This window comes from Dermochelys coriacea, chromosome 3, assembly GCF_009764565.3.
Source record: "Dermochelys coriacea isolate rDerCor1 chromosome 3, rDerCor1.pri.v4, whole genome shotgun sequence".
Lineage (NCBI taxonomy): Eukaryota > Metazoa > Chordata > Testudines > Dermochelyidae > Dermochelys > Dermochelys coriacea.
Window position 1 is genome coordinate 64,288,602 of NC_050070.1, and position 16,997 is coordinate 64,305,598.

At 44.6% G+C, this 16,997-nt stretch overlaps 1 protein-coding gene across 1 annotated transcript; it reads right to left on the reverse strand.

Annotated features, from left to right (window-relative positions):
• Nucleotides 1-1,202: 1,202 nt before the first annotated feature.
• Nucleotides 1,203-8,127, reverse strand: TENT5A (terminal nucleotidyltransferase 5A). The gene is made up of 3 exons (XM_038397558.2): nucleotides 7,859-8,127; nucleotides 7,090-7,602; nucleotides 1,203-6,022 (listed from the first exon to the last, which is right to left on the reverse strand). The coding sequence occupies exons 2-3, from the start codon at nucleotides 7,534-7,536 to the stop codon at nucleotides 5,243-5,245; spliced, it is 1,227 nt and encodes a 408-aa protein (XP_038253486.1). The 5' UTR covers nucleotides 7,537-7,602; nucleotides 7,859-8,127; the 3' UTR covers nucleotides 1,203-5,242.
• Between the last annotated feature and the right edge of the window lie 8,870 nt (nucleotides 8,128-16,997).

Sequence of the window (16,997 nt, forward strand, 5' to 3'; positions counted from 1 at the left end):
GGAAAAATGAAGTGCAGTTTTTCAGGCGCAGCTAATCCCTTCTCCCATACACCATCTCAGTCATCAGCGCAGCCTGCTAATCACTTTACACACACAGAGCAGTTAAAGAAAAAGATGTACTATGCAAAATGAGCCTGCTGTTCAGCCAGGTGTTTGTTCATGTGCCTGGAAAAATTAGCAGTTCCCAGAAGCTGAGTTTACTTTCTTAAAAGGGAATATAGGTTCACTCATCATTACAAAAAGCACATTCAGGCAAGCACTTAAACATATGAGCCTTCCAAGCAGGGAGCCGTGTACAGAGGTGTGTAGTAACAGTTAATGTACTGAAGAGTCTCTCGTCAACACTTCTTATAGAAGGGTTAATCTGGTTTAAAAAGGGGTGGGGAGGGGGATTGTGATAATGGACGTACACTGAAACCTAGTACTGCCATTAGCATTGTCAATTAATATTTTATATTCCCTTGAAGTGCCTTTTGAGGAAATCAGCCTTCATTACCAGAGGTTCTCCACCACAAACACGGCAAACAAAGTACCTCAACTGACAGCGACAGCATCGTAAGCGAGGAAAATAGAGTTAATGTGGGGAAATCTGGGGGAATAAACATTGATTCAGATTCCCAGATCAAATGGGCATGTAGATTCCAGCACACACAGAAGTTCTATTACTCAAGCCAAAATTCTGATACCCTTACTCCAATTCCACAAGTTGCTTTAGTGAAATCAGAGGGAGCATTTGAGGAATAAAGTACTATTCAACATCAATGAGGGTATCAGAATCTGGGCCTTAATGTTTGTGTGCTGCTTTGAAAACAATAAGTGCTATGTAAGTGTTCAATAATATTAATATTCTCACCCAAGGAGCCAGGAAAGGTGGCAAATAATGTTCTGAGGCTCTGGTTCTTCAGAACTGCTAGTTCGATGGGGCTCGGATTTTAAGATCATTTACATTGCTCCGCCAGTGTTCTGCCAAAGTATTTTTGGCACCAGCCAGCTAGGTTCTTTCATAGCTGAGTGAACCCAGTCAAAATTGGCTGGCAGAAGGCAGGACTTTTTAAAATTTATTGTGCTCCAATCAGAAAGCTGCTGAATGCTGCTCTTCTCAGAAAAGTGCTGCCATTGTCCTCTTTAATGAAAGCTAGTTGGTATTCATTAGGAACAGGCCAGAGCTATTTCAGACACTGAAGACAGCAGACACAAATCAATAGAAAAAAATAACTTCTTTTTATTTACAAAAAAAATCCAAATATTGGATGCTGTAAACAAAATTCACAATCTGTTCCCTCTAGCACTGATGCAAACACTTCAGCTCTTAGAGTCTGTTTTCCATCAGCTCGTTTTCTGTCTGTGACAGAGCCTATAGTCAAAATGTTCCACAAGAGCAATCCAAGGAGCAATTTGCTGCAACAGGATGCCTCACAGAAGGCAACAGTTGTATGGAATTCTGAGGGAGATCAAATGTGCACAGCCTCCTACAGACTGCAAGAGTTTACAGTGCTTCAGCCAAGCTTCAGCCAAGCCTGAAATTTGCAGGCCTTTTTTTGCTATTTACTTTGTTAGCAAGCCATTATTACAACAGCAAGATAGTACACAGATTTTCTTTCTTGCAGTGGAAATTGTCTGCTAAAAGAAAACCATACAAAAGAGTATACTCAAATAGATGCTGAATATGTCATTACATTTTCTTTCCTTTTCTTATATCTGCAGTTTTACCTAACACACTTCATTTTCTCAATGAAACAACAACAACAACAACAACAAAAAGCTTCTTTTGAACTGGCATGAGCCTCCAACATAATACGCCTCATATGCAGAACATTTAACAAGATGTGTTTTTAAAGCACAAAAAAAAAAAGGCAGTTAGGAAAGATATGATGTGATCTCATTGGTGTTTCTACTTTCCCTTCTATTTTTAAGAGAAAGTTCTTACATTTGGGGGGTTTTATACATATCAGAAAATAATCTGATTTCAAACCTCTCATGTTCCATTATATTTATATTAAAACAAGTTTAGCTCCCTGTTGATTAGCAATAAATCCAACTGTCACACAACAGTTTGACTGTAATCAGGTCAACCTTTTTACTCAGTTCAGCATTTTAAAGGGGGTACTGTTTCTTCAGCAAGTTCTAAGCTGAAATGGCTGATTGGATGGGAAAGTGAAGCCTACACAGAATACCAAGAGCTTTTTTGCTGTAAAAGTACTAGTGTTCTGAAGTGAAAGAAAGAGAGCGAGAGAGAGAAAAAAAATCAGACTTTATGAAGGGGAAGGTGTGCAAACCACAGAAGCAATTCAGCTTTGAAAAGATGTTCTTATTTTACTCTTGGCCTGATCTCATGGCTCATTCCCACCACTAACATCAGATACCTTTTAAACTACCAGCCACAGAGAAAACAAAGCCCTACCAGTTCCACCACTTGTTCATTTACATATGCAAAATACATCTAATACTTATATAATATATCCAAAAACATATTATATATGTATCTAAATGTGCATGGTGAAAGGTGCAGTAGGCTGAGCCCTGCTGCATGTACTACAAAATGAACAGCTGCTGTCAGTCATAAAAAATAATAAAATTTCAGCTGAAGGAGGAAAGAAATAAAAACTTTTTAAAAAAAGCAATAGAAAAAGGCTGCCCTCCAAAGGAAAAGTACATTGTCTCATGTATTATCAGTATTTTGTGGTTGAGGCACAACTATAGATCCCAAAACCTTTTTAAATAGTGGGTGACTCATTTATTTGCTGCAAATAGTTGTGGTAAGAGAGGACATACCACATTACCAGCTGATCCTATTTCCCCAGCCCTTCCCTTAGCTTCCGTTAGAAAACCCTTCAAACAGCTACAGGCAATGCTCTAGATTTGACAAGTACATCTTAGTCTTGATCTACAGCTTGAAGTAATAGGCCATGGGAAACAAACCCTTCCTTTTCATAATTAATGAAGAAAAGCCTTCCCCTGACCAAAGGAGAGAGAGAGAGAAAAAAAAAAACCAGCCAATGTGGAAGGGAGGGAGGGAAGGAAAGAGAAGGTGGGGACAAGGACTCCCAAGTAAACACATTGAGTGGCAATGAAATAGCTTTTACATTTCCTGAAGAACTCACAGGAAAGGTGCTTCAGTAAACAAGTCAGGTTCCTGTTAAATTTGCCTTCAAAGATAGAAGTACAAAGGGTGGCAAAAATAATCTTTTCTTAGTAGTTCTGTAATGACAAGGGGAGAACACACTTCCAGGATAACAGTTCCCTTTCCAAACACACATTTTTAAACATAATCTTCTTTTACCCGAAACTTAAATGATGCAGAAAATACTGCACTAGGATTTCAAAACCAGTCCTCCCCCAAGAGATGTCTCTGAAGTGAAAATAGTGAAACGGTCGATTTCTTCTCCCCCTCCCCCCCGCCTCTCCCTCCTGCCTCCCACTGGTCTCTTGGGCGAGGAAATGAAAGTGAATAGTTATATTCCAATGTAAAGTGATTCCATTTAAAATAAAGTACAGTACTAAACTTGTAAATGCAGTGTGACAACCAGATCAAAGATGTTTAATATTTGCATAAAAATATATATATAATATATATATATATAAAATATAATTTTAAGCAACCGTGCAACACTCTTAAAAAGGATTCATTTCACATTTACTAAATTCTAGTGGTCCTGGAATGCATAATGCATTCTATTAAAATATTCCTTTAAATATTAACAATTAGTGTTCAAATGACCAACTAATACAATATTCTTTAGCTGTCAGGGGGTTTAAATAACCTATCTTTGATCCACGTTCCACTGAATTATACATCATGGAGGTATGCAGTCACAAAATTAGTGGGTTAAATGTCAAAATGGTATTACAGTACAAAATGTGAAAAAAAGCATCAGCTAATCAAATGTTTATCCATTTGTGGAATTATTATGGCTCACAGGCAACTCACTGAATTACTGTAATCTTTGTTCTTGCAACCAAAGACATTATTTGTATCCCACCTTAATCCTGACTGGTTCATTTACTGCAAATTTTCAGGTGTGGGTTATAAATTCACTGCAAGGTGCTCACTGTCCTATAAAATCCTGTTGCAAACTGGGAAACACACAGTACTTTATTTAAACATTTCTTAATTGCTACATTTTCCGAGACCACATTTAATATATACATTGTGTGTACGTGTGTGTGTGTGTATATTTATATACACACACACACACAAACATACACACACACACGTACCTATGATAACATCACACTGACAATATTAACTTTATACAAGTATTTGCCAAGGAAAAAAATAGGGCATTTTCTCCACCTCTGATTCACAAGCTTGGTTTTTTGTTTGTTTGTTTTGTTTGTTTGTTTTTTTGTCTTTTTGTGTCCCTGATAAAACAAAATACACGGTAAAAACCACAAAACTATATTTTTCTCACTTGAAATTTTCTGAAAGCATCAGGCACTTTTGATTAACATTGGTGTGTACAAATATAGTAAATTATTTTTATATTCTACTGTATCTCCTTTGCTTGGATAACTTATTTGTGAAATCTTTGGTCCTTGAGCATATTTTGTTTGCTACAGCTGTTTTTCTTGCATTTTCACATTTTTAAAATGTGAAGCACGCATGCAGCTGTAAAGAATGGACTTTATCATCATGTGTTTTTTCTGGTTTTATGTTAACTCTACCAATCTCCTACTGTTCATTTGGAGCAAGCTGTTTCTGTTAAAGCATTCTATTCAAGCAAGCTATACATTCTACACGATCATTCCATAGACAGCACTTGTTGCAAGTCCCAAAGGCAGTAATTCCAATATACATTTTATTTCAACTTATCTCTGCTTCATGCCTCTACTTTTAACTCCTGAATATATGTAAGCAAATTGTTTGTTTTTTGTATTTTTTTTTTCATATTCTCCCTTTTGCAGATCCCATTCTAAAAAAAGGCTTTCCAACCTTCTCTATGCCAAAGCTATGGGAGCAGGTATTGCTACCCATATTGTCATCAAGCATTCCTCCCTTGTTTATTTCAGGGGAAGCTATTTGCTTTTAATGACAGGTCTCTTGTGCTCTGGGGTAGAATCCAATTATTTCTGCTTCTTTTCTAGATCATGCTCACACAATTTATAAGAAGAACCACAAGCTTTACCAAACTTGATAGCTAGAGCAGATCATCATTGCACAAAGCACCCCATTTTAAGGAGCATATCACCCCTTTCTGCTTGTTAGAAAATGTTCTCCCCACCAGATGTATTAAAACTGTCCTTAATTGCAGGGCAACCAAGTCGAGTATGTGTGCTGCTGGCATGTGAATACCGGCTGAACCTGGGCAATATAGTAATTGCTAAAGTTGGCATCTGCTACATATGGGGCTGGCTGGTAATAGCAGGTGACATTGGCCACATTGGGGATGATATTTTGCTCAGCAAGGACACGGATGGCCAGCGTGGTGATAAGACTTAGAGTCTGTCTCCTCTCATGTCCCATCAGGCACACTGTGCTCTCATTCACCACACCATGAAGGGTCATGAGATAGTCATACTTGCGGTCCTCTAATCCCACAAAGTGGTTCTGCAAGTAAGACTCCAACTTTCTTTGCTGTTCTCCAATGTCTGAGAAGTCAATGAAAAACCTGGAACACATGTATCTCTGAAGGGACTTAATCTCAGATTCTGAGGCAGCCCTAAAGCCCCTTACCAAAAGGTTGCAGTACTTAAGAAGGCCACCTCCTCTGATTTCTTCTGGGTTTCTGGTGGCAATTATCTTGTTACAGAGGTGATCAAAGGCTTCTTGGAAATCCCCATAAACACTCTCACCAATGATGGTCGGGTGAAAAGTTTCAGTCATAGGATTCTCTGAGCATTCATAAAAAAGCAGAAGGGAGTCTAATTTGATCTGAAAGGAGTCTACACTGAACTCAAACTGCCTCCTCAGAGAATCCACAAACTTCAGTTCCACGTTTTTGCCACTGTTGTTGGACAAGGAGATGAGACTCCACCGGTCTGAATCATTGCACACTTTTACCATTTTCTGCACATAAGCTTCCTATAATTTGAAAGACAAAATGAACAGATGAAGAAACCAATACAAGCAATTCCTCTTCACAGACTTCATTTGCATATTCTCCCACTTCCACCCTGTGCCCGCTTTTTGCGAAGTATTTTAAAGAGTCTGGATAAAAACTGAAGGAGACATATTTAACATAGGTGGGTGGCACCACAGTAGTTGCAAGGGGTGATGGGAGTGGTAGTCCTTATGGGATTGTGCTATGTCGGGAACAACTTTTTCAACAATGTTTTTTTTAAAGCACTTCTAAACATTATATATATAGAGAGAGAGAGAGAGAGAAAGGTTACAAAACTGATTGCACACATAGCATATATGCACACACACTCTCTTTCTGTCTCACACATACAATCATTCCTGGGGATTTGAAAGATCACCATTAAAATATAATAAAAAAAATGTCTATAGGCACCACGAAAATATATTTTCTACATTTTCAAACTAATCAAAGCTTGTTCTTTCGGCACAGCTCCCCCAAAACACTCCCAAATTTTAAAAATGCCCCCAAAACAGACAAAATAGGTATATGCTATTTGGCATAAGCTATTTAGCATAAAACTATAATAAACTCAGAAAGTGAATCCTGTTTAAGACAAGAATTTCTGTTTAAAAACAAGAAAATGTACAGTTTTTCCATCTGTCTGGGAAAAGCGCTCACTGCAAGGAGTATTTTCCCTGCAGATACATATAAATGTTCAATGAGCTGAAGATACTTTTAAACTATGCTTCCATCCCTCCGAGTGACTCTTAAAATGAGACTCTGTAAACTCCAACTTTCTAAGTAAATGTAACCCAATAACCATAATGACAAAAGGGAAAAAATAAAGTTTACTAATCCTGCCTGCCTCCTCCTCCTCATTAGCTCAGTATGTATTGCCCTGATCGCTTTGCTGCAAGTCAAGCTCTCTTTGGTTCACAATGAGAGAGGAGTCGCTTTTAAAAACACGTTGTAGGCGTCAATTTCATGACACCCTTGCCTCCCCCCAGCTCCACTGTTATAAAGTGCTCCTTCCCTTGGCTGTGTGTCTGGACAAGTGCAGGTTTACCTTGAGGGTAAGCGGGGTGATCTTCTCCTTGTTAACTCCGTCAGGTAAGAAATCCAAAAGGCAGTCCAAGACCACGTCCTTCACAGTCTGAAACTCGGCTTCCCCTTTGAGGTCTGCGCAGAAGATGAGGTCCAAGTCCTTGTAGCCCAGGCCACTGTCTTGGTGCAGGATGTGGCTGGCTGCCGAGCCGTTGAGTCGCACGTCTCGGACCCCAATGCACTTCTCCTCCAGGCGGCTCCGCACCACCTTCACGATCTGCCGGGGCTGCATCTCCAGCGTGGGGAAGTTGCCCCGGCCGTGGATGGGGATGGTCTCGCTCAGGATGCGATCCAAGCGCCGCACTTGCTCCCAGCTCAGCACGTTGCAATGAGGCTTCTCGCCGCAAGTGCCGGTGCAATTCCCAGGACCGCTGCAGCTGGGGCTGCGGGCGTTTTCATCGTCAGCCATGGTCCGCAGCCGTTTCCTCTCGGGAGCCTGGCTCGTCCCTTTTGCGAGATGCCGCCTTGCTTCGCTCTGAACGGAACAGGAAAGCGAGCAATGAGCGCGGGGTTTGACGTGCCCAGGGAGCCCGTTAGACCCCCTCCGCTACCGCATCACAGCGGGGCTTTAGCTCTCACCAGCGCCTAACAGCCGAGCTAGCTGCGGCCCCCCGCTCCCACCCCCAGGCACAGCATTTATAGAGGCAGACCCCCGCCGGGGATCCCCTCGCACTGACACCCACACGCAGCCCACCCCGCCCAAAGGAAGAGATCGCTCCGATCTTTATCACCTGGGGAGAGTTGCCTTCTGGAGACAGCCCCGTGGCGCTGCGCCTCTGCCCAGCCGGAGAGCGCGCCCGGCCCGGGAGCCGCGATCGGCCCCGCTTTCTGCTTCTCCTGGCTCGCTGGGCGCCGGGTGCTGCGCTGCGCTGCGCTGCGCTGCGCTGCGCTGCTGTGCCCGGCCGCCCCGGGTGCTGCTGTCTCTGGAGCTTTAGTAGGTCTGCCTGGGAAATGTCCCCAGTAGTTTTTATATGGGGTTTCTCCGCTCTTCCGGGGCTCCGAGTTACACGCTCCCCACGCCCCCTTCATTTGCATGGACAGCCCGCGGCCGCCCTTGGCGAGGCTCCCCCGCCACGCCCACCTCCTATGCCTAAACAGCTGTTCTCGGCACTCGCCGTTCCAGAACCGCCTTCGCCCCAAGCCCTACCTCGGACGGGGGTGGGGGGGTGAGCAAAGCTGGAGCTACTCGGATCCTGCCACTGCCCCCAAAACTGTAGCGCGGAAGGAGCAAAAGAACCCCCTATCCAGCCCGTTGGGCCCCCACCAAAGCAAAATTCGGACCCTCAGGCACCCCGCACCAGAAATGCTGTACTGCCCGCATATGGCGGCTGGAGCCAGTCAAAATTTGCCTCCTAATCCCCAAATGCGAATGCCTAAACAGATACTACGTGGAGCTGCTCCTACTTCGCCAACAAATTCTAGCCCTCGGGGTAGCCCTCTAGAGGAGCGCCACAAAATGCCCAAGCTGGCACACGGAGCCTACAGAATCCAGCCAGTTTTTGGCCCTTGCTTCCCAAATCCCGTGTGTAGCTACTTCTACTGCACCGTCAAATGGGGACCGCGGTGCACCCACATATGTACGTGGATCCAGCAGCCTCTTATCACCCTCCCCTCCCCCCATCCCTTTTCTAGGAGACATCGAATTTAGACATGGTTTTACATCAGACGAGTCTTTACTGGATTCCTTGCGTTCGGTGGAACCAGATTACACATCATCATTCTAAACACAGCCAAAATGTATGCCATGACACTGAAATATAGCAGTGGACTGGTCGGTCAGATGGTGATGATCTCATTATTTGTGTTTTTAGCTGATCAGCTCTTGACCGAGACTTTCCAAGCAGTCCATGGAACTGAGACACATCTCTTCTATTATCACATTTTAATGTGTGTAAATCTCCTGGACTGCTTAACACTCAGTGCATTGGATACATTAGCTAGATTGGACAGATTTATCTGAGGAAAAAGAATGGCTCCCTTGGCTATTTATCTAAAAGGTGAAAAAATGGATGAATGGAGAATGGATTTTTCATGTAGGAGGGTGCATCAGCTTTTCCATTTTTTCACCTTTTAGATAAATAGCCAAGGGAGCCATTCTTTTTCCTCAGATAAATCAGTCCAATCTAGCTAATGTATCCAATGCACTGAGTGTTAAGCAGTCCAGGAGATTTACACACATTAAAATGTGATAATAGAAGAGATGTGTCTCAGTTCCATGGACTGTTTGGAAAGTCTCGGTCAAGAGCTGATCAGCTAAAAACACAAATAATGAGATCAGTACAATGAGGTTTGTGGTCAACATTTTGCTTGATCTGACAAGACTCAGGTGCCGTATATGTGTTTTGTATTGTTCTTGTACCAGGATGAGTCTGAGCGTGTATTTTTCTGGTTAAGTATGATGAGAAATATGTGTCGTCTATTCTGATAGTACAACTTCGGGGCTTAAAAAAATCAAACCCGAAATGCTAGGATCCAGCAGGCTCCAGGTGCTGTCTTTGCAGTACTATTGAGCAGGGATGTATACGGGTGCGTTGGGTTCTGGGTTTTAGCGGCATTCACGCGCTGTGTTAGGGTCCAGTATTTTTTGCTGCAGTAAGAGCTGAGTTTTGTATAGAGGCAACAGAACTTGAGGGTTCAGGGCCAAAAATTGATTGGATCCATCAGGCTCCTGCTGCTGAATCCGGATTTTTGCAGCGCTCATGCTAGGTGGTGCATGAACTGCCGTCTTCCCCCTGCTCTCCCCCACCCCGGCAGTAGGAGGCTTGGGGCCAAATATCGGCATGATCCAGGTACATCCAGTGTTTCCTCTGAGAAGGCTTTAACAATATAGATACAAACATTATACAAGCAGAGCGGAATAAAACGCGGATCACGCAGCGCAGAAGAAGGCATATGAGGGCAGACAGGCAGTAGGTACACGCTACAATGTAAAAACTTCTTCCTTCGTTCGCACTGCGGCGAAGCTAATCTTTTCTTCAATTAAAATGCCTGGTAGGCTGCTTTAAGTATCTGCGATGCTTTAAAATGGCTGGAGATGCGCCCTGAGTTTGCAGTGGGTAGATGTATAAACGAGGCCGTGAAAAGGAAACTCACTCTTTTATCTCTAGTATTATCTTCCGTGTGTGTCCCCGAAGTCCACGCAACAGCTTCACCTGTGAGCTGCCCAACGTGGCTATAACTAGGGGCTCCTGCTACGCAGTTCCTCAGACAGATCAATCGGACACATGTCAAGGGGGCGTGGGCACGGGCTGACTGGCGCATGGCGGCAGATGTGGCTGGCACGTTCCTGGGGGATGGGCGAGGCGAGCAGCGGGACCAGAGGGAGCCGGACGGCACAGAACGTCACAGGGCCGGACGTTCCAGCCACAGCTGCTGGGCTGAGCGAAGGGCCCCCGCCAATCACCGCCGGCGACGGCTTCTCCCTCCCCTCGGCCCCTCAGGGCTAGGAGCCAATTGGATGAGCGCGGGTCGGGGAGGCGGTGCCAGCTCCGTGTGAACGAGCGGTGTGCGCTCGCGGGCGGCGGGGGCGGGGCCGCCCACGCACAGCCGGGCTGGCTAGTCGCAGCCGCTCGGCCCCGGGGTCGGCTCGTCGCCCTTACGGTATTAGCACCGGGGGAGAGATCGCACGGCGCGGCTGCTTCCTGCCAGCTGAGGGCTTTCTGCCTCCAGCGCAGGCTCCCGGCTGCTCTGCTTTAAGGCTTCAGAAGAGGCGAGGAGACGGGGTGGCCCGTGGACAGTTCTCCTAGCGCGGGCTACACACAGGGGGTGGCCGGGGCGAGGGGCTCTTCCCCGCCACAGTTTCGGGGGCCCCTCCCGGGGGAAGGAGAGCTCCGGGCAGAGTTGAAGAATCCCGTTAGTCTGTAAGCCCTTTGCCGAGGAGATCAGAGCCCTCCTTTGCTGCCCTGCCGAGTGCGCTCCCAGCGGGCTTCCGCACAACGGCGGCGGGGAAGCCTCTTAACACCCCGCACGTCCCCTCCAGCGGAGCCGCTCGGGGCAAACAGGAAAGGCCCGCCGCTGCTCTCGCCCGGCTTCGCCTGGCAGCTGTGTGGCAATGCCTCCCCCTGCCGGCCGCCGCGCGCCGGGCACCCGCGCAGCCGGCCCCGCCCGGGACCCCGCTCAGCAACCGCGGCGTTGTTCTGATCGCGCTTGGCCCCGCCCCGCCTGCGGCTCCTTTCCCTGGCTGCTGTTGGGTAAGGCGCTGCGGGAGGGGAGCCGCAAAGGGGAACTTGCCGCCTCACGGTTATGCTCACTCGTCACAAAAGTGCGTTGATTTCTAACAAAGCGCCGTTGATTCTGGAGCCGGGTGGACCCAAGCTGGGCAGTAGCGTTGACGCTAACAGACCGTCCGCTTCTGGCCCGCTGACGTTACTAAGCCCCCCTCGCAGAAAAGTGTGCCTGGAATGAGAGAGGCGGGTGAGAGACAGCCGAAGCCTGGATCCAGCCGTGGTTCTTTGGAGGGGGAGCAGTAGCAGAAGCCCTCGTCTGGATCGGGGTCCCATATTTGCAAGTAGTTCCCTCTTCTGAAATTGGTTGGCTGCAAACACCGGTTCTAACCCCTTCAAACTTCTGAAACTCTCGCCCTCTTCGTGTGTGTCCCCCAGACAGACCTCCGTAGAAATACCAGTTTAATTTCATTTATATACCATTCCTCAGAGTTCTAGGCTTATGGTGGGCATTTTGCAAAAAGAAAAGGAGGACTTGTGGCACCTTAGAGACTAACAAATTTATTAGCGCATCAGCTTTCGTGAGCTACAGCTCACTTTTCTTTTTGCGAATACAGACTTAACACGGCTGTTACTCTGAAACCGGTGGACATTTTGACAGACAGGGTCAAGCTGCCAACCTCCACCCCCGGAGAGGAACCAGCTCTTCTGGCCTGTGGTAGGGAAGTGCTTCCAGCTCAACCCCATCCCACCTTTTCAAGCACAAAATAGGCTGAGAACCTACCCTCTTTTCAGTGTAGCTTACCTCTCTGTGTGTAGGCTTACGCAAATTTATATGGTCTTTGTGCAACTGCAATTTCACTTTCCAAAACTATAATAAGGAATCTTTTATGAACCAGGGTCACGTTTGAAAAGGGCCTGCTGGATTACTTCCAGCGAGTCTGGTCATTTAGAGAAGCAGGTCAGTCTGCTCAGATATTTTTTTTTTTTACTTGATTATGGAATTTAGAAAGAAATTGAAAGATTTTTACACGGCCATCAGCAGCACTGCAAAATAAAATAAAGATTGGTTGTAAACGTTTAAACATGTTGCTGTCATTTCAAGAAAAAGTGAACATTATTAAGGGGGAACTTTCATTTAAATGCCTTTTATTTGTTATAGGGCAATGGTAGTCGATGCCCTTACTGCACGGCACCTGCAGTTTAGACCCTCGTTCACTTGAAACAATGGGGAAAACATTCGTTATTTATACGTAGAGGAATAACGTTTGCAGTTATATTTGTTGATTAAAAAGTATTACAAGGGGACACCTTCATAGAATATTAGGGTTGGAAGAGACCTCAGGAGGTCATCTAGTCCAACCCCCTGCTCAAAGCAGGACCAATCCCCAACTAAATCATCCCAGCCAAGGCTTTTTCAAGCCAGGCCTTAAAAACCTTTAAGGATGGAGATTCCACCACCTCCCTAGGTAACCCATTCCAGTACTTCACCACCCTCCTAGTGAAATAGTGTTTCCTAATATCCAACCTAGACCTCCCCCACTGCAAGTTGAGTCCATTGCTCCTTGTTCTGTCATCTGCCACCACTGAGAGCAGCCGAGCTCCATCCTCTTTGGAACCCCCCTTCAGGTAGTTGAAGGCTGCTATCAAATCCCCCCTCACCCTTCTCTTCTGCAGACTAAATAACACCAGTTCCCTCAGCCTCTCCTCGTAAGTTGTGCACCCCACCCCCTAATCATTTTCATTGCCCTCCGCTGGACTCTCTCCAATTTGTCCACATCCCTTCTGTAGTGGGGGACACAATACTGCAGGTGTGGCCTCACCAGTGCCGAATAGAGGGGAAAAATCACTTCCCTGGGGCGGAGTAGGGACCGGGGCCACGGGGAAGAGGCAGAGCAGGGGCTGGAGCCCCAAATTTCCTGGTGTCCTTTGCAGCTGCATACTTTGCATATGGGTAGGCATGGCCCTGCCTACCCTAAAGCGTATCTACCTCTCCCCCCTTCTCAGTGTCACCTGCAAACTTGCTGAGGGTGCAGTTCATCCCATCATCCAGATCATTAATAAAGATGTTGAACAAAACCGGCCCCAGGACCAACCCCTGGGGCACGCCGCTTGATACCGGCTGCCAACTAGACATTGAGCCATTGATCACTACCTGCTGAGCCTGACAATCTAGCCAGCTTTCTATCCACCTTATAGTCCATTCATCCAATCCATACTTCTTTAACTTGCTGGCAAGAACATGTGGGAGACTGTATCAAAAGCGTTGCTAAAGTCAAGATGTATCACGTCCACCGCTTTCCCCATATCCACAGAGCCAGTTATCTCATCATGAATCATTTCATGCTTCAGGGTACAAACTGAGCACTGTTTGGATCAGTAAGAAATTCCTTTCACATCTCTCTCCCTATAGTATTCTAAAGATGGCTGATAGATGGGTGATTCATTCTTTTCCACTCCCCCAAAAATCTGAAATAGGCCACTTCTAAAGGCAGGATACTGAGCAAGATGGGACTACTGGTCGGCTTCAGTATGTATGCTGTTATAGCCCTCTCCAAACTGAATGAGCAAGAAGTTAGGAGGCATAGAAGTATATATATACATGAGTACTTATAAGCATTAGTGTGGAAAAATATCCTTTAAAAATCTCTAGTATTCACTATTAGACAATATACAGATTGTGAAACTGCATTCTATTATATTTCTTTAAATGAGCTGAACTGGTCGAGAATAGTAACAACTAACATAATGTAGGCTAATTATATTGGTGGAAATTTGGAAACATTTGTGTAGGTTACACAGGTCATCTCAATTATGATGGACATGGCTAACATCACAATTATTATGAACAGTAATTTAAGTCATGAGCATACATCTCTATCATTTTAATTACAGATACATTTACCTGAAGAAGGTGTTTGTTTTTTTAAATCAGTCAATGTGGACAATAATCCAGTTGAGAGTATTTTATCAGTGTATTAGAGAAGTACAATATAAGCTAATATACTGTTCAAATACATTATTTGTATAGCACAGAGGTTCTCAAACTTCATTACACTGTAACCCCCTTCTCAACAAAAATTACTTCATGACCCCAGGAAGGGGGACTGAAGCCTGAGCCCACATGAGCCGAACCGTTCCTGGTGGGTGGGGGAGGGGGGCAAAACCCGAAGACTGAGGGCCAAAGCCAAAGGCCAGGCCCCAGCAAGTCTAATGCCAGTCTTGGTGATCCATTGAAATGGGGTGATGACCCACTTTGGGGTCCTGACCCACAGTTTGAGAACCGCTGGTAGCATGAAGAGGTATTTGGATTGTAAGTTTTTGGAGGCAGGGGCCATGTTTTCTGTGTGTCTGTACAGTGCTTGGCACAATTAGGCCCCAATGTTCATTGGGTTCTTTGGGTGCTATCACAATACAAATAATAAAAATATAATTTTTACATATGTATGTATATTTATATAGAGAGTCTTTGTTGTGAACTTTACACTCTGCACCATTATGTAAAAGATGCAGGAAGTTAATAAAATTCTCTCTCCTTAATTTTAGAATTCACTATTTTTTTCCAGATTATATCTGATTTAACATGTTTGTATCAACCATTGCCCCATGCCTGTTCCCTCTTTGTTTAACCCACCTGTTACATCTTGTCTTAAATAAGTATGTGTACTCTCTTCAGGAAAAAGACTGTCTTGTACTACATGTCTTTACAGTGCCTAGCACAATGGTGTCCTGATCTGTTTGGGGCCTCCAGTGCTATTGTAATACAAATAATAATAAATATTAATATTATTAATAGCTCATAAGGCTAATAGCCTTCTCTCTTACCAAGGATACAGGGAACGGAAAAGTAGTATAGGGAACTCTATATTGACAGAAAGAGTTAGAAAATAAAACACTAAATATATTCACAGCTGTAAGGAAAAGGTGTTTTTTAGTACCTTTCCCCACCTCTCCCCCCCCCCCCTTCTTATCCTTTTACTAAGTACTGTTTTTCATAGTGGAAAGAGTAAATGCCCACACACATTTTTTTCTTTTTAAAAAATTTGTTTAAAAAAAATGAAATTGAGATTATATGCTCCATACTCTAATAGCAATAAGCCATACCAGGATGTGCATCAAGAGATTATTAGTGCAGTTTTCAGATGGATGAATATGCAATACATAAGCGTAGATTATTGTTGTATTGGTTTACTTCATATCAGAAACAGTGGCAGTAAGAACAATATTTCAAATCACACGTTGGTCAAAATATTGTGCTTATAATATTTTCTGTCTGCTTGATATCTAATAAAACATGGCTATGCATTAGACATCTTAAAGCCTCTTAATATTTTTTGCTAGAATGCAATACAATTCCTTGTAGTAAATATATTAGTAGGGCCCTACCAAATTCACGGTCATGAAAACACATCACGGACCGTGAAATCTGGTCTCCCCCCATGAAATCTGGTCTTTTGTGTGTTTTTACCTATACTATACAAATTTCAAGAGAAAGATCAGGGTTTCTCAAATTGGGAGTCCTGACCCAAAAGAGAGTTGCAAGGGGGTCACAAGGTTATTTTAAGGGGCTCATGGTATGGCCACCCTTACTTCTGCGCTGCCTTCAGAGCTGGGCGGCAGGAGAGTGGCGGCTGTTGGCCGAGCGCCCAGCTCTGAAGGCAGCACCCTGCCAGCAGCAGTGCAGAAGTAAGGGTGGCAATACCATACCATGCCACCCTTATTTCTGCTTTGCTGCCTTCAGAGCTGGGCGGCCAGAGAGTGGCGGCTGCTGACTGAGGGCCCATCTCTGCAGGCAGCAGCACAGAGGTAAGGGTGGCCATACCATGCCCTGCCATCCTTACTTCTGCGCTGCTGCAGGAGGTGGCTCTGCCTTCAGAGCCGGGCTTCTAGCCAGCAGCCACTACTCTCTGCCCAGCTCTGAAGGCAGCCCGCCTCCTGCAGCAGCACAGAAGTAAGAAGAGTAGTACAGCAACGCCTCCTACAATAACCTTGCAACCCTCCCGCAACACCTTTTTGGGTCAGCACCCCTACAATTACACCACCATGAAATTTCAGATGTAAATAGCTGAAATAATAAAATTTATGATTTTTAAAATCCTATGACTGTGAAATTGACCAAAATGGACTGAATTTGGTAGGGCCCTATACATTAGGTGGGAGATTTGAGAATATTTCTCATCACTCCCCAATGAGCACCCACTAACACTTGAACTTATCAAGACTGTTTCCTATTTTATTTCATGAGATTGTTTGCTGGACTAAAGTACGGGGATGCTCATGTTGCTCCCTAAGCTGATCTCAGTTGACAGGCGTGCAGAGAAGTCTTAAAGGAATAAAAACTCTTTAGGTCCTATAATATGATGGATTCCTGTGTAATCTATTACCTAAAAAAAAGTCACTGCATCACTTGAGTGTGAGTAAAATAAACTGTTCTAAAATTCAAACTTAATAATTGGGGGAGGACTTTTCTTAAGACTACTTTTTCCATGTGTATGTGACAGAGTTTAATATTTCAGTTCTTCTACCCACATAGGAAGACAGAGTCTCAATGTTTCATGAGTCATACTTTTATGTTGCTCCATATGCATATGACTGGTAGGGTATTATTGTAGATTTTATTTTTCCATCTGTTGTTTATCCTACAATCCACTAAACTCAAATGGGAATACTCCAGGATATCTAAGTGTTGTTCTGTTTTCCAGCAGAA